Source organism: Macrosteles quadrilineatus, unplaced genomic scaffold (assembly GCF_028750875.1).
Source record: "Macrosteles quadrilineatus isolate MER2022 unplaced genomic scaffold, UCM_ALF_1.0 Scaffold_1__1_contigs__length_201487025, whole genome shotgun sequence".
Lineage (NCBI taxonomy): Eukaryota > Metazoa > Arthropoda > Insecta > Hemiptera > Cicadellidae > Macrosteles > Macrosteles quadrilineatus.
The window spans coordinates 154,448,227-154,469,907 of record NW_026542594.1 but is presented as its reverse complement, the minus strand read 5'-3'; the positions used below and the strand labels follow the sequence as shown (position 1 = coordinate 154,469,907).

Below are 21,681 nucleotides of genomic sequence, written 5' to 3'. Positions count from 1 at the left end.
GATGCAGTATTGAATTCTCCCCTTGCTATGAGATCTCTACAATAATGTGTTTCCACATAAAGAATAAGAATCTTTATCGTCCTTTAAACATTTTACAATGTAGAATTCATAATTTTGAAAATTGCTACATAGTATTAAAATGTTATTAAATATATTAAAGAAAAAATTAAATTTAACAAGATAAAATAAGCTGGCCTAGTATAAAATCTGATAATGATAGGTACACAATTCTGTACTAAACATTGTCTAAGTCTAACCAGTGACATGAAAAGCCCACCCACCTGAATAGGAGTTTTTTTTTAAGCTGGGACCATTGTTAATTGTATGGGTAAAAACAAATTAATTGTTTTTATTGGTATTCTTTTAAAATATTACTTTTTAAGCTCTAACACACCATTTGACTTGAATTTAAGCACTTTCCCTATGTCAAAACCTCACTTTGTTTTGTTCAAGTATCTATATAAATTTCAGGTTTAATGGCTAAAAAGACTAATAACAGAAATATCAAGCCTGGTTAAAAAGTTACGATGACGGAGAGGTTGTTGTGTACCTGAGCTATTGTAGATGTTACTGCCATGTGGTGATGGGCGATACGGGTCAATATATCGATACTATCGGAACGTGGTGTATCGATACGTGTATCGATACGTGTATCGCATCGTATCCTCATGTATCGATTTTTATCTGTATCGGATAAAATATCGTATCGTATTGCTTATTTATAATTTTTTTATTTTAAATTGAAATATCTCAAATATACAAGCTGCATAGACAAATACTATGTTACTTACAAGCTTGTAAAGAGGGTTAGTGCTTGTAATTTTACCTCAGATAAGCCGTTTCCTTCCTGTGTCTTTTTATTTGTATCAAACATACATATACGTAACCTCCAAATTCCGGCAAACCCTCAAAATTGGAAAACATTGTTATTGTTTTCCTAGTTTTTACACAGGGATAATTAATTAAACCAAAAAGTACTAGTAATGACGGTAGGTATGCCACTTACACATTAAATAGTATAATATGGATAATGAGGGTCCCCACCACTCCCCACTTCCATTAATGGTGGACCTAGTTTTGAGGTTATTTGCAAAACATTACTGAAAATACATGTTTTATCAGTGTTTATGAAGATGCTAGGGTAAAATATCAAATTTCCACTACTAATTTTGAGGGTAGGAAGATGGGAAGACAAATTTCTTACCATAAAAATAAGATTTATATATTAATAAATAAACAATACGATATTCGATACGATATTGGCTATAGGTGTATCGATCGATACGGGCATATCGATACACTCCCACGTATCGATACAAAATATTGATATTTTGCGGTCCTTGTATCAATACGCACATCACTACTGCCATGTGATAAGACATCTTACTCGTTTTATGCCAATGCCATGTGATGAGACGTTACTGGACAACAATAATAATTATTGATCACTATGACTCAAGCTGTTAATGAGCCGTTTACAGGCCCTGTATTTCAAGATCAAATGAATCCCTGTTTGAAATGACTGCTAAAATTGTCCATCATTCCATAAAATTTTAAAATTTAACTTTTAAGTTATTAATTTTTTTTTTATTAACTGATTTAGCTGTAACAAACATTATGCTATTTTTCTGTAAATGTAAACTCAAACTCACAGGTACAAAACAACGGCCATTGTCAAAACAGCAATAAAATTAGGCCTACATTTTATAAGTCAAAAAAGGTCAAAGTTAGATTACAAGGCCTGGTAACCAGACAGATAAACAAAATATTTAAGTCTTATCAATATTTTATTCTATAAGAAAACCATTAGTGTGCCATTTAAATAAGCTTTGCCAAACAAAAAAAAATCAGTTTAACCAGCTTTGATGATGATTAATTGTAAAAATATTAAAGTTTGTAGGTCAAAATCCTGAGGCACTCATAATATGTCTTCTTATTTAATTTATTATCCTTTATTTATTCACATAAAGTCAAGTTCATAATTCTTTAATTAATTACTAAAAGACAAAGTCATGACAAAATGTTTGATATAAAAATATTATGTGAGGATAATGTTTGTGCCTTTTTGAAAAGAACCCTTAAATGACAGTCATGATGCTTTCTGCAATAGTTCAGATCAAGTAGGTTGTTTGGATATTTAATGCAAAAGTCCTTGTTTCGGTTATTTATTTGACTCCCAACGGTAAATTGCCAAGGCATTCAAGAAATAACAAGAAGTGACATGCAATAATTATACAATTCAACTAGCACTAGCACTAATTTTCTACAATAAAATTAGAAATACCAACAATGGTACAGCCGTATTGCAAAAATTAACAAATACCCCCGCCGCAGCAAACCTGCTGATTAAGCGAATTTCAACCTGTCTAATTACATTTTTACTAAAATATTTCCATCAATAAGATGTTTTCCCAATTTAAATAGCATTATATTTTAACAAGTGCTTAGGTTTGCTGCTACAGGGAAGGTAAAAAGTGCTTTTTTTACGTCATTCATCCCAAATGTCAATAGTATAGGATGAAATAAATAAATTTGCCAAATTTTATCAACATATATCCATAAACAAGTAAACTACAGCAGTTTACATTTTCTCCATAAGAATAACATGGGAATTTTAAATTTACACTTTTTGGGATTTTCTCCGTTACTATTAGGCATACAAAAATGCTTCAATATACTAAATTATTTCTTTTTTTAAGCACTACAAAATGGTTGGGAAAGAAATTCCAAAATCTTATGTTTTCGGGTCAAAAATAGGAAAAACCCCTTTTTATCACATAAAACCCTCCATAAACCCAAAAATTGCAAACAAATTGTACAGAAAATATTATTTGTATAATTTGCTCCTCTAGTGATACGTTTGTCTTTTTATCTGACGATAACCTATTCGCTGACCTATGGTGAATGAAGCGTAGTCACACCATGTTTATGTCCTTGCTATATGATACCGTAGTTGAATCACACGGCACAATTATTAATCACGCTATAGTAATGCAGTAAAAAATAAACGGTATCAGCAATCTGACACGTACTTTCTCCCATAAGCTTGTCAACGACCTTTGGGTAAGCGGTGGGAGTAACTATGATATTTTATAGTTAAAAATCACAAAATTTGAAATAACTTTAGAATCGTAATTGTTACAGAAATGGGGGGTTGTAATATATTTTGGTTTACCTATAAGCTCCATAAATCATTAATTTTGATCAAAACCGGCTTATTCCTAAAATCCTATTTTTTCTTAATTTTATGGTTTTTTATGGGAAAATGACATAAGTTAAAATAACTTTTGAACCGTAATTTTTACGGAAATTGGATTTGTACTATTTTGTTCAGATGTGTAAGGAATATAACATACTAAAATTTAATCAAAATCTTTCGGTCCATTTTCGAGAAAATCCGATTTTATTTTATTTTATGGGTTTTTATGGAAAAATCACCACTAAAAATTAAAAAAAAAACGCCTGGAGACCGTGGATTAGTATCCACTATCAACATAACAAATTTCTTTAAAATCGGAACATTTTTGCTCGAGTTATCGTGTTAACAGGTAGGCCTACATAGCCTATATAAATATAAATATGTACGGTAGGCTATATGAATTTGAACGGATTGTATTAATGCTTCTGGGGACCTCAAAACGAAAAAGTAAATCGGTCCCGGGTCTAGGTCTTACCATGAGGCCTACGGTAATAGCTACTTCCCTATAGGGAAATTCGCTAAAATGGTATGTAATATATTTCTTATATTATAATAGTAATGTTGAATATATGTTTCAATGTCTATATAATTTGCAAAAAATATTGAATATTTTGAATGGTTAGCTAAACATTCATAGGCGTATGCACCATGTCAGTCACTTCTCATTCTCTGTTGTTTTGTTATTGAATGAACGTGGAGGTCAGGGCTGGTTGTATGTGGAGGGGGCAAGTTCTGGCGCAGTTCAGTAGTCAGTAGGTAGTCCCATCTGATAGTGATTGTCGTGTCTGTGTTGTCAATTGTGATGCAGACGCCAGACAGGTGTGCTGTGACTCGCCGGCACTGAACTGTACTAACGTAGGTAGCGGTAGCCACCCCACTACCCTAGTTTCTTTTCTTTCTTATGAAGCACGAAACCGGTTTTATGTGCATCGGTATTCCTATTCAGTATTCACTATCAGCTGTTCCTGCCACAATACGCAGAGAGTCGTGAGTGAGCTCAGCTGCTCGGCGCTGTGAAACGTTTAGTTATCCAATCTCATTCTAATTTCTCAAGTTGAAGTTATTCAACAAGGCCTACTAAGACTCACGAGATTCGAGGTAAGAATTGATTGTGTTGTAGAACCATAGATAAAACGCAGTCATAACCTAATTACTGTATTTAAAACAGATATTACATGATACATTAAATGCATGGTTTTCCTATGGAATTGTTTTATTTTCTTGTACATAAGCTACTGGCTACTGTAGTTGTGTATCTAAAACATATGTAGCGTATTTGAAAACAAAACTAATTTTTGCGTGACGTTTATGTTTGTGTGTCATTCTTGCACAGTGCTCTCATATGAGTTGAAGTATATATTGATTTTCACTCAATCACACAGAAGTTTAAAGCCGGCCGGAAAGAAGAACAAATATTGGTTTTCTTGTCTAGTCTACACCCTACTTTTATAGGGGCAGACTCAACTGGTCCCGTAAGCCAGGTACCCTACTTCTACTGGTCCCAGTCTCAAGTAAGGTCTCTTAATCCACACTTCCACTGGTCCCGTCGGCAGCCCCTTTGTAATTTGTCTAACAGGATTACGGCTAGTGTGTGTATAGCTATCAATGCCCATTCATCAGTAGGAGGAAGCAGCCTGAGGTGTTTCGTTGTCTCTAAAAACACATGTTTGGAGAGTGTTTGATGGATTTAGATAGTGTTACCACTTACCAGTAACATTAAAAAGTACATCATTAATGTTTATATACTTTCAAGTGTTTAAAAGGTGATTCAGCGAATGAGTATCAGTAATATGGCATGTTATAGAATTCATTGGGTTTTAATTCCTAAGGATACTAATACACAGTGTTGTGAATAATTTTCGATTATTTCATGCTGAAAATATTTATTATAAAATACAAATGCGTTAATAAAAGAACTGAAAAAATATACAAAGACATGTGTTTAAAACAATCTATATAAATAAAACTAGAGTTTTGTATGTACATTGCTCAGAATCATACATTGTTAAGTTATTTTTACGTTTTATACATTAAAGAAGCCGAAACAAGTCTCATCTCAATTTCTGTCTGCCTGTCTTCCGTCTATCACGGCCCAAGAGCCATTTACGCGGCCTTCTCCTGAAAAACTAGAGTACCTATCAAGATCCGAATCATTTTAATGTATTCACTGGATTGGCGAGAGTGTCTTTAGCTATTAAAATATGGCCTCACTACTTTTTAAATAAACTTACGGACGTTTAAAAACCCAATTTTGTGCGATTTTTGTCAAGTTTTCTCCCAATTTTTATCACATAATCATCTATGAAATAGCGAACAGCTGTTCGGATCAAGATTATTTTTCTCTAGATGTCACTGATATGTTTACATTTAATGTTATTTACAAATACCGCAATCATTTCCGATCACGTTTCAAAAGCAAATCCAAACCAAGTTGGATTAAAACAGTTTTTCCTTACATAACGGATTTAATTAATCGCAAGTTAAATAATTTGTGGGGTAACCGTAAATGAAAATAGAGATTCTTTGTGTATAAAAATTTTCTTGAGTTTTGATTTTTTAGTTTTGATAACCGGGAAAAAGACCTTGAATCAGTGTTTTATATGGCTGGGAAACTTACATTTTTTACATAAGCATTACCAATAGCTTACATAAAAGGTTTAAACTCATTGATGGCACTTCAATGGTGGTTGTGTAAAGTGTAAAGTGACAACTGCAGTGGGTGATTGTAACAGAGGTTTACGGATTATGCTCAAATCGCTTTTCCAACGTGTCTTCTCAACGCTATGTGCTGCTCGATGGACCATACAGCCAATAGACCAATTGCCTATCTCTTGGGATCGTAGGACTAAACAATTATTCATAAGTTGGTAGCGCATATTATATTACTCACTGTTCCGTACGGACAGGACAAGAACACCTTTGATAGTGAAATTTCCAACCTGAATGTTTAATAGCGAGGTTGAGGTATAGTATTTTAACTAAATATCGTTTGGTTAGTTAGGTAAGGTTAACCTAACCTAACTAACCAAACGATATATCGAATTAAACAATCGAATAATCAATATTACTCATTTGGTTGTTTGTGCCAACAGATATGGAAGTGTACCCCTTATAGTTCTATTACGCATTTTTTTTTTTTTTTACTTGAAACTGTAGGATAGCCTACTGTATTTGTGTATGTATAATAGTTTGGCCAGCATATTTGAAAATATGCAAACCAACTGCTGTTCTTTATATAGGAAGGTTTCAACTGACCACTATAAGATCCCGGTGCGTAGAACGGGCACACAGCTAAAAGATGAATATTTACGATTTAATAAGAACTAAGTACATTTTAAAACATATTTCACAAAAATTGACATAAACATTGATCAAAAACCAGATCAAATACGATGATATATGAAATTAAATTGCGGAAAAGATATATTTACAATTGATAACAAAACAAAAAACTCATAAAATATACGAAAAAACGAAAAATACGACAAACTGAATGCTTACAAAGATTTTACAAACAAACTACCATATTACAAATGACTAAAAACTATATTTACAGACTCTATTTCCCTCGACTAAACCACTCTGGGTAAGGAAACGTTTGATACACATTTTTAAACACCCCGCTGCAGCAAACCTGCAGACTAAGCGATTTCCCATTCGCCTGATTGGTTTTACACTAAAATGTATCCTTAAAAATTTCACATTTATTCCCTATTTAAACAACATTAGTTTAACGAGTATGCCTACTTAGGTTTGCTGCAACAGGGAGGGTAACAATTTTTTTTTTTTGTAAAATGTTAATAGTTTAGTATGAAATTAATGCATTTTCCAAATTTGATCAAAATATGTTCATAAACAAGCAAACTACAACAGTTAACTTATTCTCTATAAGAATAACATGAGAATTTTAAAATAACAGATTTTTGGAATTTTCTCCGTAAAAATTAGGCGCATAAAAACGCTTAAATATACTAATAATTTGTGTTTAAGCTCTACAAAATGGGTTTAAAAGAAATTGCTAAATTTTAAGTTTTTAGGGTCAAAAATGGGAAAACACCATAAAACCCCCCATAAACCCCTGTTCCCATAGTCCGATCATGCTGGTTCGCGAACTCATTCGAATACACATAAGTTTACACGTTTTTACCAAATTTCATCAAAATCGGGACATTTTTGCTCGAGTTATCACGCTAACGGACGGGTGTGGTGTTATATATGAATTTGAACGGATGGTGTTTTTTGCCTCTAGGGACCTCAAAACAAAAAATAAATCGGTCCCGGGTCCAGGTCTCACCATGAGTACTACGGTAATAGCTTATTCCCTATAGGGGAAATTCGCTAAAAGTGACCAGGTCGATCTCCCCTGTTGAAAGAGATTCTATCTTTTTGTCGATGAAGTATTTCATTGCTACAGTCTTCTTTTTCCTCCACGTTCCTTCTCTCCCCTTAACATTTGATTTTGAACATAAATATCCCTACTAACTTTTCTTATTACAGTACTACCTCAATTTACTCAATTTTGTTTACTTCTCTCATAGATGTTTAAAGGTATATTTATCAACTTCCCCTTATGGTAGGTGAGTGCTACAAAACCCCAAATTCGCAACATTCTTTGATGCCGAGAGCGCTGCAAGTATTTGCTGTTGTTGACGTGTAGAGTAAAGTGGTGCATTGTTTAGAGCTTCGCGATGGGATGATGACCTGACGAGGGAATTCCCAAATTCGCCCCATTCATTGCCGAGGTCAGGACTGCAAGTATTTATTGTTTGTTTGCATCACGCTTCATGCCTCATTGCCCCACTGGATTAGCCGCCCCAAAACTACCTGGACCTCTTGGGACCAGTGGAGTCGTTTTATTGCCCCAACCTTTTTCGACCCTCGGATTACGGGACCAGCTAACCATTACCCCTTTTATACACCTTACTGTTTAATTCTGTATTCCCTGTGCACTGTTTACGCTTAGGGTCAACAACCCCAATTGTTGTTTAATTAGATCGACTTCTTCCTGACGTGTTTAAGCTATTTATAATTGTCTAATCCTGTCATAGCTTAACTAATTTCAGTACTTCGTAGCAGTCACATAAATAGTTGTTGCTCTATGTTTAACCCTTAGCAAGATAATTGCCAAATAAAATATTTTATATGCCTCTTAGGTAATATTTGGTTCTTAGATGTACATAATTTTTAGTGGTTTCGTACATTGGAGAAATATGTAATTTCCTCATATTGCCGAGATCCACAACCAAACCGGTACAATTGTGTTATATTTATAGATAAGTAGCCTATAAGGTATAAAGTACCTATATACGATATTCAAAAATATCGAACTATTAATTACCATATACTATTAAAATACCCCCGCCGCAGCAAACCTGCAGACTAAGCGAATTTCCATTTGACTGATTGGATTTACACTGAAATGTCTACTTAAAAATATAACATTTATTCTTGATTTAAATAGAATTAGTTTAACAAGTACTTAGGTTTGCTGCATGAGGGAGGGTAAAACTGTTTTTTTTTGTACAATGTGAATTGTTAGTAAGAAATAAAAACATTTTCCAAATTTGATCAAAATATGTTCACAAACAAGCAAACTACAACAATTTACTTATTCTCCATAAGAATAACATGGGAATTTTTAATTTACAATTTTTTGGAATTTTCTCCGTAACCATTAGGCGCATAATAACGCTTCAATATACTAAATTATTTGTTTTTTGAAGCTCTACAAAATGGTTTGGAAAGAAATTGCTAAATTTTATGTTTTTTAGGTCAAAAATGGGAAAACCCTATTTTTACCCCATAAAACCCCCCGTAAACCCCCGTCCACATAGTCCGATCATGCTGGATCGCAAACTCGTTCGAATAAACGTACGTTTACACGTTTGTACCAAATTTCATCAAAATCGGATCATTTTTGCTCGAGTTATCGTGCTGACGGACACACATATCTTCTAATATATAAAATTCTCGTGTCACAGTGTTTGTCTGCAAACTCCTCCGGAACGACTTCACCGATCGTTATGAAATTTGGTGTGTAAATTCTGTAGGTATGCGAATAGGAAGTAAACTATTTCCCGTTTCGAAATTCTTAAAAGGGCTCCGCCCCAGTGGCTCTGGAGTTTCCCATGTTAACCTTATGAGAAATGGAATTAATGAATCTTAACAGCTGTTTCAATTAAACAAGTTGGTTCTGTTCTATGATGTTCAATAGCATTAAAGTTACAAGGATTACCAACAGGGTGCAGCACTATTATTTCTTTTACATTTATGACAACAGCTAATTTGCAACCAAAAGGTGAGTGAGCGTAGCGAACGAACTTCAACCTGGAAGCGAGTTAGCGTAGCGAACGAGCTAACCTGAAGGCAAGTGAGCGCAGCGAACGAGCTCCAACCTAAAGGTGAGTGAGCGTAGCGAACGAGCTCCAACCCAAAGGTGAGTGAGCGTAGCGAACGAACTTCAACCAGGACGTGATTGAGCGATGCGAACATCTAACCTGAAGGCAAGTGAGCGCAGCGAACGAGCTCCAACCTAAAGGTGAGTGAGCGTAGCGAACGAGCTCCAACCCAAAGGTGAGTGAGCGTAGCGAACGAACTTCAACCAGGACGTGGTTGAGCGATGCGAACGAGATCATCTTGAAAATTAAACGTAACGGTACTTAAATTAAAAATAGTCAAAGGCAAGACAACAGACAACGTCTGCCGGGTTTTCCATCGGTCTGTCTTAGGGGAAACCTATAACTTAGGCGATACGAAGTTCGCCGGGTCAGCTAGTATATATATATATATATATATATATATATATATATTAGGGATGGACTGGTCCCGAAATTTCGGGAATTTTTCGGGAAAAAAATATTCCCGATTATCGGGACGGGATTACATTTGACTCGGGAATTTTTCGGGACGGGATTTGGTCCGATCGTCGGCGATTTTTCCGCTTCGCGAGTGCCGATAACGCCGTTATTGCGAGCGATAGGTCCGCGAACGCAGGAGACGAAGTCATACCGACGATCGCGCCGTGACCGCGGAGTCCTACCGACGATCGCGCCGTGACCGCGAGTCATACCGACGATCGCGCCGTGACCGCGAGTCATACCGACGATCGCGCCGTGATCGCGAGTCATACCGACGATCGCGCCGTGACCGCAAGTCATACCGACGATCATGCCGTGACCGCGGAGTCATGCTGACGATCGAGCCGTGATCGCGAGTCATACCGACGATCGCGCCGTGACCGCGAGTCATACCGACGATAACCCCGTGACCGCGGAGTCATACCGACGATCGCGCCGTGACCGCGAGTCATACCGACGATCGCGCTGTCACCGCGAGTCATACCGACGATAACCCCGTGACCGCGGAGTCATACCGACGATCGCGCCGTGACCGCGAGTCATACCGACGATCGCGCTGTCACCGCGAGTCATACCGACGATCGCGCTGTCACCGCGAGTCATACCGACGATCGCGCCGTGACCGCGAGTCATGACGACGATCGAACCGTGTTCGCGAGTCATACCGACGATCATGTCGTGACCGCGAGTCATCCCGACGATAACCCCGTGACCGCGAAGTCATACCGACGATCGCGCCGTGACCGCGGGGTCCTACCGACGATCGCGCCGTGACCGCGAGTCATGACGACGATCGCGTCTTGACCGCGAGTCATACCAACGATCGCGCCGTGACCGCGAGTCATACCGACGATCACGCTGTCACCGCGAGTCTTACCGACGATCGCGCCGTGACCGCGAGTCATGACGACGATCGCGCCGTGACCGCGGGTCATGCTGACGATCGAACCGTGTTCGCGAGTCATAACGACGATCATGCCGTGACCGCGAGTCATACCGACGATAACCCCGTGACCACGGAGTCATACCGACGATCGCGCCGTGACCGCGGGGTCCTACCGACGATCGCGCCGTGACCACGAGTCATGACGACGATCTCGCCGTGACCGCGAGTCATACCGACGATCGCGCCGTGATCGCGAGTCATGACGACGATCTCGCCGTGACCGTGAGTCATACAGACGATCACCCCGTGACCCGCGAGTCACAAGTTACTATGGGTACCTGTAAATTGTTACCCATTTTTTGGTTTTTATAGATCAGTGCCACAAATGGTAAAAATTGATTTCGTATGTCTTTTTTTGGTAACTGCAATACAGTACTTTCTTTTTATGCAAAGAAAAAAATCCCGTCCCGTCCCGTCCCGAACTAAAAATTCAATCCCGTCCATCCCTAATATATATATATATACTAGCTGACCCAGCGAACTTCGTATCGCCTAAGTTATAGGTTTCCCCTAAGACAGACCGATGGAAAGAAAGTACCGTTACGTTTAATTTTCAAGATGATCTCGTTCGCATCGCTCAATCACGTCCTGGTTGAAGTTCGTTCGCTACGCTCACTCACCTTTGGGTTGAAGCTCGTTCGCTACGCTCACTCACCTTTAGGTTGGAGCTCGTTCGCTGCGCTCACTTGCCTTCAGGTTAGCTCGTTCGCTACGCTCACTCGCCTCCAGGTTGAAGTTCGTTCGCTACGCTCACTCACCTTTTGGTTGCAAATTAGCTGTTGTCATAAATGTAAAAGAAATAATAGTGCTGCACCCTGTTGGTAATCCTTGTAACTTTAATGCTATTTAATTGAAACAGCTGTTAAGATTCATTAATTCCATTTCTCATAAGGTTAACATGGGAAACTCCAGAGCCACTGGGGCGGAGCCCTTTTAAGAATTTCGAAACGGGAAATAGTTTACTTCCTATTCGCATACCTACAGAATTCACACACCAAATTTCATAACGATCGGTGAAGTCGTTCCGGAGGAGTTTGCAGACAAACACTGTGACACGAGAATTTTATATATTAGATAAATATATATATATATATATGAATTTGTACGGATGGTGTTTTTGGCCTCTAGGGACCTCAAAACGAAAAAAAAAATCGGTCCCACGTCCAGGTCTTACCATGAGTACTACGGTAATAGCTTATTCCCTATATGGGAAATTCGCTAAAACTGAAATCTAAAGCTGCAAAATGTATCTAAGTAATCCCAATAGCTTTAGAATTTTTATATTAATCGAGAGAAAAAAACATTTCACTGGTACCTAACTTACTTGCATACTTTTTTGTTCTTATATATATATTTATATATATGCTTAAAATAATATTTTCATCTCATGAATGAACAAAATAGATATTTAACTTAAATTTAAATGTAGATGGTGGGCTAAAATTATTTTCGTTTAAAAATCCAATTGTTCTAATAGATTTGTTACATGTTTTTTTCTAATTCATTAATACAATAAACTTGTCGAATTTGGTCACATCTACTTTAGAGCAATTTTGATACATATGTTGTATTATACAGGGTGTTCAAAAAATGTGGGGACATAATTTACGTAGTAATTCCTTGGGTCAAAATAACGATTTTTAGTTGTAAAATGGGACAAACCTGACTACCTTTCGCCTTTTTCTCCCCCATTTTACAACTAAAAAATGTAATATCTGAGCTATTTCTAATTGATTTTCTTTTATTTAAGTTAATGTTATACAATTTTTTTTTTAAAGTTATGGTTGTTGAATGGATGTTCTTTGTTCTTTTAATTAATTAATTACTGATTAACTATTTTCAAATTTCTTTGTCAAATATTGTTTTGTATGGAATAAAAATCTGGTATTTAAAAGAATTTAGTTTTATTTTACATGGTGGTGATCAGTAGCATAGCCGTACAAACATTGAAAAAAAAATTAAGGCACCAATAAATAATAAAAATTAATACCACAAGAATGGCTTCAATTGCTGGAATAAATGTATGTATTATATATCAATTCCTAAATGGGGTCAATAGGGATGGGTTTTATGATTGTGATAGTTTTAAGGTATGTACAAAGATTTAGGATTTGATTTTTAATATAATATAATATTTGTAAAATAGCTAGAAAGAAATGTCACCCCTCTCAGTACAGCCCACCTGGTTTAAAGCCCTAGTTTTGAATTTACTTCTAAAATTATTATTACTGTGTCAGAGACTGAGTCATTACATGAGCATTTGTTGTGGACCTGGGCTCATGTACGTCATTGCACTTAACCTTTTCCTCTTAATCGTTCTATGAATGGATCTTAAGGTCAGAGTTCTGATTGTGATTTGTCAACTGAAGTGGGAAGAAACAATTTTGTTTGACACTGTTCAATGTACAATATCTTTAAATCTCGCTTTATGTAATACAGATTGTTTAAAATTTAAATTTAAATGCCTCTTTGACTTTAATAATAAAATACCCCCGCCGCAGCAAACCTGCCGGCTAAGCGAATTTACATTTGTCTGAATTGATTTCCAATTAAATCTTAAATCTATATTAATAACATAAAGGTTTTTCGTTTAACGAGTACCTATAGGTTTGCTGCTACAAGGAAACTAATAAAGTGTATTTTTTTTATATTAATAGCTTAATATAAAATAAATAAATTTACCAAGTTTGATCAAAATATATCCATAAACAAGCAAGCTACACATTTTACAATATTCTCCATAAGAATAACATGGGAATTTTAAATTTACTATTTTTTCAATTTTCTAAGTTAGGTACCAATAACCGTACAAACACACTTTGATATACTAAATTATTTGTTTTTTAAGCTCTTTAAAAAGGTCTAGAGAGAAATTGGGAAATTTTTGTTTTAGGGCCAAAAGTTAGAAAATCCATTTTTTATCCCAAAAACCCCTGTAAACCCCGTTCCCATGGTACGGTTATGCGAACTTATAGTGCCACCATAGCTCCCTATAGGGAAATTCGCTAGAATTAAATTAATTTCTTTGTTAAGAACTCTAAAGAGTTGTTGAGAAAACAAATGCATCTTTTGTGTCTGGATTTGGGGACTTGGTGGATCATAGTTAAGGTTTTTTTGTGCAACTAGATATAACTACACAGTAGTAATGTTTTGGACTTAAAGGCCTCAGAATTTATCAATACCAATGTACTGCGTAGGTCCTAATTACTATATATTTCTTGCCTTACGTATTATTTCTTGGATTTTAGCTTACTATCTCACTTAGGAATGCACTATTGGTGCTAGAAAAGAAAAATTAAACATAAACAACCCAAAACTTTGTTAATTTTAAATTAGAAGAAAAATAACTTGTTAAGGTAATCTAAATATTTTTATATCACCAATCTTTACAAGCAAATTATTCCAACCTAAACAAAAACCATTTACCAAACAAATGAATTTACATGTGTGTGCTATTGCTTGCACTCCGATTAGGTCACTTGCAACTAGACTTGTACACAAAAGTGATGTGGTACTCTACAAACTGTACAAATGTCAAATAAATTCCAAAATAAAGCCAACAAAGTTTGTAGAGAACACTTAATGAGCAGAAACGACCAGATAACTGACCAGTATATATTTACATTACTACTGTCAATGGTGTATTATTTTACCACTGCTATCCAATGTTACAGAATGGAATCTAATGAGTTACCGGTACCATCACCTAAGCTGCCTTTCGAAGGTTTCATTGACCCAGGTTTGCCCAGCAAGTGTACATGGAGGCCAGGGACAAGGGACAAAGACCCACACAATCATATAGATCAGTAAGTAACTCTCTTCATCCAACACTATTGCAGAATTCTCTCACATTTAGTACTAGCATATAGTGCTCACCCCTGAAAATCTTATGACCTTGTCCACCTAACGGATTAAAAAACTAGGACTAAAAAACTAATTCATGGCCATTCAGGGTTTTATATTGTCTACTGTAGTTGAGCGGAGGTGATTTATAAGTCTACCAGTATAGTGTGCCAAGTACAATGACACAAAACTTTGGTGAGTTTTTTCAGCTAAATATTACAATCGAGATGATGTGTAGCTTTGTTACTGAAGAAGACCGGCTGTTTGTTAGCCAAGTTTACATAGTACGTTATTATAGATGTAGATGTGAAGTTGTATAGTACCGTTATTCTTTGCTGTAAGTTCTTATATTTATAACTGTAACCTCTTGTCTAATTTTATAGGCATGACCGGTCACATATTTTGCCCAGTATTCTGCATGCCATAGGACAAACTCCCCTGGTCAGGCTCAACCGGATTCCAAAGGAAGAAGGAGTACAATGTGAAATTCGTAAGTGTTTTTGGTTATAAAGGTCTAATCAGTACCTAAATTGTATATACTGTATTTATGTATATTCATACTGCATATTTTTGACAGGTACAAGCATTTTAATTTTTTTGCCTTTTATGCAGTGGCAAAATGTGAGTTTCTGAATCCTGGGGGCAGCCTCAAGGACCGCATAGGTTTTCGGATGGTGGAGGAGGCGGAGGCTGAGGGTCGTCTCAAACCTGGTTGTACCCTGGTGGAGCCTACGTCAGGCAACACTGGGGTCGGGATCGCCATGGCTGCGGCTGTCAAGGGCTACAAGTGCATCATCGTCATGAGTCAGAAAATGTCCAACGAGAAGGTAAGTTTACTCCTTAATCTTTTCTATTGCACAACAGTGACTAAAACAGTGTTCCCCAGAGTGATTACAAACACAAGATTGCCTTTACCGTTTTCCCTAAAAGGTTGCAGCAAGCCAAAGGAATAATGATTAGTACTTAGGGCTGTCCAGAAGCGGTAGTCTATATGCATCATATCTCTCTTACTTTGTCTGCAATGATGTTGAAGTGAGCGCAGTCAGGGCAAATTAATATACAATAAACCATGAGTATAATTCATGTCCTGAACATAAACAGCCCATTAAACATTAGGCTAAATTTAATGAGCTAAAGTAAAATTTGCAGAAACAAAACCAAAATTTAAAGTAGGCCTATTTCTTTTGAATGGGTAAAAGTTTTAAAATACATAAAATATGTTCAAAAAATATACATTTAATGTATAATAAACTAAAACAACAATCATATCCAACTAACTGTTTTATATCACATTCTACAATTAAATTGGCTTCTAAAAAATAAGGAACCAGCGAAGTTGACAATTTCACCGTGATTGAGGTAGTTTATACACAATATATTATACACTTAAGCAAAATGTAGCATTACAAAAGTCATATTTTTTATAAATATTTTCTAAAGCAACCCGATTGTGATTCAAACCAAAAGTCAGTTTAGTAATGCTCAATGTTTATATGTGCAGGTGTACACTTTGCAAGCCCTGGGCGCGGAGGTGGTCCGCACTCCCATATCATCTGGCTCCTACGCACCAGACGGACTCATGGCCAAGGCGCAGTTAATAGCAAAAGACATTCCAGATGCAGTAGTACTAGATCAGGTAGATCACCAACTTTCATCACCCATCAGACACAGAGGAATGTGATTGATATACAAAAACTTCACTTCAAAAGTTATTAAAATATCATTAGAATATTTTTTTTACAGTCAGTTTAATTTGTTAAGAATGTTTATGTCAATTTGTATTTTGAAACATACTTTGCTCTTTCCCCGTCAGTAGACATTGGAAGGGAATTCGGTGCCTATTTTTTTACTGAGTTATTTGTTTGGTTTACAGTATCGCAACAAAGGAAACCCACTGGCTCACTATGATGGTACAGCTCGTGAGATCATGCGGCAATGTGAGGGCCGGTTGGATGCTGTGGTGATTGGAACAGGCACAGGTGGCACTATTGCTGGTATTGGACGCTACTTCAAAGACCACGCGCCTCATGTGCGGGTGGTCGGTGTTGACCCTTATGGCTCCATCCTGGCATTGCCTAAGGAGCTCAACAACAGCGACACTGATTACTACGATGTAGAAGGCATCGGTTACGATTTTATACCAACTGTTATAGGTAACCTATTGATAGATGTGTATTGTTGATTGGATTTATATTTTCATAACTATAAACTTCTATTGATATTCAAGTGTAACCAGGAACTATTAAGTTAGCCAGGATAAAAGAGGTTAAAAAGTCTTTATAACAGAATGTATGGATAAAATATTTAATAAAAAGGTTGACTAACCTATTACGATCATCAATGCTATACATTTTTATCAGATGACTAAAGTTTTGGGGTCTGTTATCCCATTGTCAACTCTTCTGTCTCCTTAATTTTGCTGAACACTTATCATCATCATGAATAAATTAAATTCACACACATACAAAGGCATAAAATAAAAACATTAAACAATGTTTAAAAATTTCACTAACCCTTCACAGCGGTTTGATGAGCATTCCTCATGCATAAAAAGACTACGGTTCGACGAGACCCGCTTGTCAAGAAGCAACTTGGTAGGTGGTGGCATCTAACAACAAATCAGTTAACTAGTACTATCAATTATCAATCATTAAGATGGGGACGCCACTTAGGTGCGTATTTTAACCCAAATATGAGTGAAGGATGAGTGTAGAATGGAGTGAGATGATATGTGTAGCTTTGTTACTGACTAAGATCAGCTGTTTCATTAGCCAGGATCATTTATTTAAAGCCCAATGATCAGGAACATATACACCATATCGTCCATTAGTTGCTCGATCTTTTACAGCACAATTGTAAGGAGTGGGTTTTGGTTAGGAAATTTAATTATATCGTCTATTTGTTAACAATAGGTCTGGGTTGAAGTTAAAGGTTATGAGTTCATGGTGTTCTTTGGTGTCAACCTTGTCGTCACTACTCAGCCTAGCCACTGGTGTACTACTGGTGATACTGTAGTGACGACACAGTTGACCCCGAAAAACACCATTAACTCTAATGACACCGGCCACAAAAGCCTACATAGTAAGAAGATAAAAAGGTTATGATTCTATTTTTGATGATGAAATTATGAAGACTAGGGTTTGGACCGTTACCTTACAAAAAAGGTTAAAAAATGCCGATGTGGTAAATAAACACCAGCATAGAAACACTTCTCCTGGACAGCAAAGGGCAAAACAAGGGATGATTTTTGCACAGCCAACAATCAATTAATTGATTTGTGTGTATGTAGTGATAACCTTATGTGTGTAAACTTAATTTTTTTATCTGTAGATCCAGATCAGTATATGTTACAGCATTTTATAAAATAAATACAACAAGTCCAAGCTGAGATTTAAAGGGGGATGGGGTTAAGGTCATATTATTTTCAAATTACTGAAATCCCAAATCGTTTGCTCCAATATAGAAAAGATGTAGGTTTTATTACCAAAATGCTCAGTAAATTTTATAATAATTAATTAATATTTATTTACCAAGTTTATTTTGAGTAAGTATTCTAATCACCTTTTATTGGCTAGGGATTTAAGGACACATAGAAATTGAGTTAATCAAAGGTTCCATATTAATGTATCAAAAAACTAATATGAGCTTCTGTTTAAAAATGTATAACATTGTTTGTTTTATAACATTTTTTTATAGATCGAAATGTGGTTGATGAATGGATTAAAATGGGTGACAAAGAAGCTTTCACTATGGCAAGAAGACTTATTCGAGATGAGGGTCTATTGTGTGGTAAGTAAATGAATTTATTTTTTTATTTTACCATCATTGGTTCTCCAAACAAAGTTAGTGCAAAATGTTTACACATTATCTTTGACTATTTATACAACTTCAGTATCCAGTCCAATGACATTATAGGCACACTAACAATAAATTTCCATAAAAACAAGACTTATTTGAAATTTTATTTGAACATGTATAGGTAAAAATGTTGGAGGATTAAGTTAAAATGGTAAAAGTGAAGTTGAATACCTCTGTTGTCCATAAGTAATAACTAAAATAGAAACACTTTTGGTATTGAACAAATTAATTTAAGTTGTGATTTTAAACTGATAACCCTTTTATATGAAACAAATGTAAATAATGATAAATAGAAGTGTTACATTATAAATACAAAGTATTTTCCATATCCTACAACTTCTACAACTTATTTCAAATTGATTTTACTAATTATAATTTTACTAAAAAATATAGGCTTCATAAATATTTTTTTGTTTCTCATATTGTGACAAAAACAGCTGTTTTTAATGCATGTGTTGCGGGTCAAAAGTAGCATTTTTACTCTCTTGGGAGTAAAAAGCGTTTTAGCCCCTAGGGAGTAAAAATCAGCTGTTCTCTAATCAGTTGTCAATTTTGATTGTAAACAATCGCATGAATCGAAAGTATGTTTGACTGTTTAATCGATTGTAGTTTAATGTTGCCTTATTGTAAATAGTTTGACTTATCCATATTATAATGTACACTAATACAATCGTAATAGACAAAACATTTGAACGACTTACAAAACAGCTGCTTGTTTCCATTTGCAAATTATATTGAAAATAAGTTAGAAGTAGGTAATTTTGACAGGTTACTTTAAATGAAAACTATTTTAGTTTTGTAACATAGTAATTTTTTTAAATAATGGTGCAATTTGACAAAAAATATAGTTCATGAAATGGACAAAAAGTGGTATTTCAACCCTCGCTCATTTTCTGACCTCAGCTTCACCTCGATCTTAAAACTTGAGCTTGGATCAAAAACAGTTACTTTAGCCCTAGCGATGAAAAAATATACTATTATATTGACAAGTACAAGTAAGTTACTCCAAACTACACAAGTTGATTTGTTTCAGGTGGGAGCAGTGGAACAGCAGTTTGTGGTGCCCTGAAATATGCAAAATCTTTAGATGCTTCAAAGCGTGTAGTTGTTATATTGCCAGATAATGTCCGCAACTACCTAACCAAATTTCTCTCTGACGATTGGATGAGAGAAAGGAACTTCATAGACTGAGAGTGTTAAACGTTTCCTGCAATTTGAATAAAGCATTACCTTTTATTTTAACCATCTGTATTTTGTACTACCCTTTCTGCTGTGAACGATTTGAAATATACATAGCTTTTTGAGTAAGTATTATTCATTGTGATTTGGTCACCAGAGCTGTTTGATAATGCACATACCAACGAACCCTAGTTTTCCGTCACAGATCTAACCAGTACAAATAAAGGCTGAGACAGAACATTTGGTATGTCCATTAACCATATTAAAATTGAAAAATTTTACTAATTGGCGATGGTACATTCATACATTCTACTTACAACTACAAAACTGATATTAGTCAGCAAGTTTGATCTCATTATTTTACACTGTCAACATAAGAAAAAGCATACTTGCAGATTTGATTTGGCTAGTCATTTACCAGTTTATTAACCATATATTGTACATATAAAAACTATTTTTTAGAAGAGGATTTAAATTATTCAGAAACTTAGATACAATTATTTTATTTACATTTCATAGCACATTATGCAAAAATCAAAGTTCAGAATGGCTGTTGTACTCATTTATAACTGAAATATATTCATTTCTCAATTCATTGGCTGATGGTCTTAATTTGGGATCATGACGTTTACATCGGGAATGCAAATCAAAAAGCCTGTATCGAACACTCTCTCCATCATCTGACTGTCTTAGAAAATAATCACATACGGATGCAGCTTTCCAGATGTCAGTTTTTTCATTGTAGCCAGGCATTAGATCATCACTGAACTCGCCTTCTATATGCCACAGTTGCTCAGGAGCAACAAACGTACCTTCCAGTTGTCTGTGGCCACATTTTATCCCTGAAGAATCCAACACCACTGGTAAGGCATCAGCGTCATTCAAGATGAGAGTTAACTGAGACGTAACCAGTAGCTGGCTCAGAAGTTTATCTAAACTGTTAGAATCACAAAATACCCTTGGTCCACTTGTATGGTTGTGTAAATATCTCAAAATTTCTGAATACTGGAGGCAGAATCCCAAGCTTTGGCCGATTGTAAGGTTTTTTAAGCCAAACTGTGTGAAGAAATCAGCAGCATTTCCGAATGGATGATATTCAGTATAAAGGGCAACTGGCTCGTCACAATACCCAATCAACTGCACGACTTGTTGGCTTGGATTTAATGACTTTAATGCCTCTATTCCATTTCTAAAATCTTCCATATATTCAGCATTGGCTGGAAGTGAAACCACAATTGGGATATCATTCCATTTCACTAAAGACACATTTTTAACAGCCCCTTTCCCTAAATGCTTGATAAATTCAACTTTATTTAACTCTTCACATCCAAGCCAAGGATGGCAACTGAGCATCCTGTCCAATGCAAAATGTTCAAACGGGCATTTTAAGTTTTGTAATTTAACCATACAACAAGATCTTTGCAATAACAAGCAACAAACTAGAAGACTAATGACAAATTTATTTTCAATCTGCATGATGCCATAAGCTACTTAGGATCATGAGGAAGTTTGAATCCAACTAAATTGGCAGTTTCTTCAGTCGTCCGCTCACCTTTCCCTTGATAACTTTTATGGAGTTCCATATACTTTCGAGAGCTTTTCATGTAACACAAGTAAGTTTCTGACATATATCTCATTTCTTCTTGAGCTTTACACAATTGCTGATCAGTTACTTTAAATTTCTTATATTGATTCAAAATGAACTCAATTGCTGGAGAATCTTTTAACTTTCCCGTTGAACTAGCCGTACGTAACTCTGATGCAAGATTCCTCAATGTACGAATATTTTGAACTGACAT

The 21,681-nt window shown here is 35.8% G+C and overlaps 3 protein-coding genes across 3 annotated transcripts; 1 reads left to right on the top strand and 2 right to left on the bottom strand.

The window, feature by feature from the left end:
• Positions 1-3,967: 3,967 nt before the first annotated feature.
• Positions 3,968-19,945, top strand: LOC128983033 (cystathionine beta-synthase). Its single transcript, XM_054402159.1, has 8 exons — positions 3,968-4,297; positions 14,677-14,808; positions 15,229-15,335; positions 15,458-15,672; positions 16,347-16,481; positions 16,719-16,998; positions 18,542-18,634; positions 19,737-19,945. Exons 2-8 carry the CDS (start codon positions 14,678-14,680, stop codon positions 19,892-19,894), a joined length of 1,119 nt encoding a protein of 372 aa, XP_054258134.1. The 5' UTR covers positions 3,968-4,297; position 14,677; the 3' UTR covers positions 19,895-19,945.
• A 424-nt stretch (positions 19,946-20,369) lies between these two features.
• LOC128987862 (protein FMC1 homolog) lies at positions 20,370-21,681 on the bottom strand. The gene has a single exon (XM_054408925.1). It carries the CDS (start codon positions 21,679-21,681, stop codon positions 21,370-21,372), a length of 312 nt encoding a protein of 103 aa, XP_054264900.1. The 3' UTR covers positions 20,370-21,369.
• Positions 20,417-21,235, bottom strand: LOC129001803 (protein O-mannose kinase-like). Its single transcript, XM_054429253.1, has one exon. It carries the CDS (start codon positions 21,233-21,235, stop codon positions 20,417-20,419), a length of 819 nt encoding a protein of 272 aa, XP_054285228.1.

Bases quoted from the DNA above. Each gene is read 5' to 3' on its own strand.
- LOC128983033 (XM_054402159.1), top strand. From the start codon at position 14,678: ATGGAATCTAATGAGTTACCGGTACCATCACCTAAGCTGCCTTTCGAA. The intron at 14,809-15,228 runs GTAAGTAACTCT...CTAATTTTATAG, and splicing joins CCACACAATCATATAGATCA to GCATGACCGGTCACATATTT. The intron at 18,635-19,736 runs GTAAGTAAATGA...GATTTGTTTCAG, and splicing joins AGATGAGGGTCTATTGTGTG to GTGGGAGCAGTGGAACAGCA.
- LOC129001803 (XM_054429253.1), bottom strand. From the start codon at position 21,235: ATGCTCAGTTGCCATCCTTGGCTTGGATGTGAAGAGTTAAATAAAGTT.
- LOC128987862 (XM_054408925.1), bottom strand. From the start codon at position 21,681: ATGTCAGTTCAAAATATTCGTACATTGAGGAATCTTGCATCAGAGTTA.